The 1,794-nt window shown below is 46.2% G+C and overlaps 1 protein-coding gene across 3 annotated transcripts in view; it reads left to right on the forward strand.

The window, feature by feature from the left end:
• Positions 1-1,794, forward strand: part of LOC117962117 (sialoadhesin-like) — a 194,299-nt gene that overhangs the window by 92,197 nt on the left and 100,308 nt on the right. For 2 of the 3 annotated variants that reach the window (XM_034901226.1, XM_034901227.1), the window contains exons 7-8: positions 42-234; positions 314-556. In XM_034901226.1, the coding sequence (XP_034757117.1) occupies positions 42-234; positions 314-556 (436 nt within the window). Of the gene's footprint in view, positions 1-20; positions 235-313; positions 557-1,794 lie in introns of all 3 variants that reach the window. The other variant, XM_034901225.1, reaches the window with a different exon arrangement.

Here is a 1,794-nt window from a genome sequence, read left to right on the forward strand (position 1 = left end):
CTCAGATGTTTAAAGGACAGACTGTCTCTCTGAGCTGTGAGGAGGACGACAGCTCTGCTGGATGGACTCTGAGGAGGACCACAACCTCAGAAACCAGGACTCTGTGTGAAGGGGGCGGGGGAAGACCTGCTGGTCCCTCCTGTACCATCAGCTACATGGTCCCATCAGACAGTGGGGAGTACTGGTGTGAGTCCAGAGAGGGAACCAGTACCAGCATCAGCATCACTGTCCCTGGTAAGACCAGACTAGGGGGTCAGGATTGATGAAGCTGTGTGTGAATGGATGACATGCTGTAGTCTGTCTCTGTGTTGAGGTGGACCAGTGATCCTGCAGAGTCCTGTCCTCCCTGTGACGGAGGGACAAGACCTCACTCTGCACTGTAGGACAGAGACGTCCTCCAACCTACCAGCGTCTTTCTATAAAGATGGCTCCCTCATCGGGACTGGGCCTGCAGGTCACATGACCATCCCCCATGTCTCCAGGTCTGATGAAGGCCTCTACAGGTGCAGCATCAGGGGTGTTGGAGAGTCCCCCCCCAGCTGGGTCTCTGTCTCAGGTAAGGACAGTGTGATGTATGAACCTAGAGGGCAACACAGCTTTGATTTGGATGTGGATTAGAAATGTTATTAAAAATAAATAAAACAAATGCCCAAAAAGTGACAAAAATGGGGGAAAAAACTTAATTAAAATCTTTTTAAAAAGTTAATTCAAAAAAATTGAAGTGTGACAAAAATTTGGGAAAAATGTCAGAAAAAAATAATTTAAAGAAATTAAAAAAAGTGACAAAATTGAAAACTGTGACGACAAAAATTGTGAAAAAACAGAAAAAAATAATCAATTTTTTTATTTAGGTGTGACAAAAAATTGGGAAAAATGTCAACAAAAATAAATTAAAAGAAATTAAAAGTGATATAAACGTGAAATCTGTGACAACAAAAATTGGGAAGAAAACATTAAAAAAAACGTCCCAGGTGAGGAGGTTCCCTTTGATGTCAGATATTCACCTGACTCTGATTCTCTCTACAGAGAAACCAGAGACCACAAGCCCCCCTCCGAGTTCACCAGCGGCCCCTGAAACAACCTCAGACCCCGTCCCCCTTGTGGTGAGACTGGTGTGCCACCTGGTGGTGTTCTGTCCGTACTGCATCTCCACCTTCATCATGGTGTCTCTGTGTCGATGCAGGACCACAGGTAAGACCCTGAATCACTGACCTTACAACCCATCAGTTTATCACCAGGGACCTCTCTGATCTAGATGTATTTAACGAACTCTTCAGCTGATCAATATTCTACATCAGGGGTACTCAACTACAAACTGAAAAGGTCCACTCACCAAGTTTCCAGGGTCCGCAAAACACAAACCCATCTGATGAATGACACAGTGGTATGCTATGAGGTCAGGGTGATGTGCCTTTAAGAGGGAGACTAGTCCCCTCTCTCTCCCAGTCATACTTGGGGCTCCATCAGTAGCAATTGAAACAACATGCTTCAGGTCTATGCCTTGGTCTTGCAACATCTGCATCACTGCATCATAAATGTCACTGCCTCTTGTATGGCCAAGAAGAGTTTTGAGACCCAAGACATCTTCGAAAAAATGCACCCTTTTCTGGGTCAAAAAATCTGACGAACATCATTAGTTGGGCTTGATCCGTGTTGTCAGTGGATTCGTCCAAAGCCATCCATCCATCCATCCATCTTCGACCGCTTATCCGGTATCGGTCGCGGGGGCAGCAGCTCCAGCAGGGGACCCCAAACTTCCCTTTCCCGAGCCACATCAACCAGCTCCGACTGGGG

Source organism: Etheostoma cragini, chromosome 19, assembly GCF_013103735.1.
Source record: "Etheostoma cragini isolate CJK2018 chromosome 19, CSU_Ecrag_1.0, whole genome shotgun sequence".
NCBI classification, from domain to species: Eukaryota; Metazoa; Chordata; class Actinopteri; order Perciformes; family Percidae; genus Etheostoma; species Etheostoma cragini.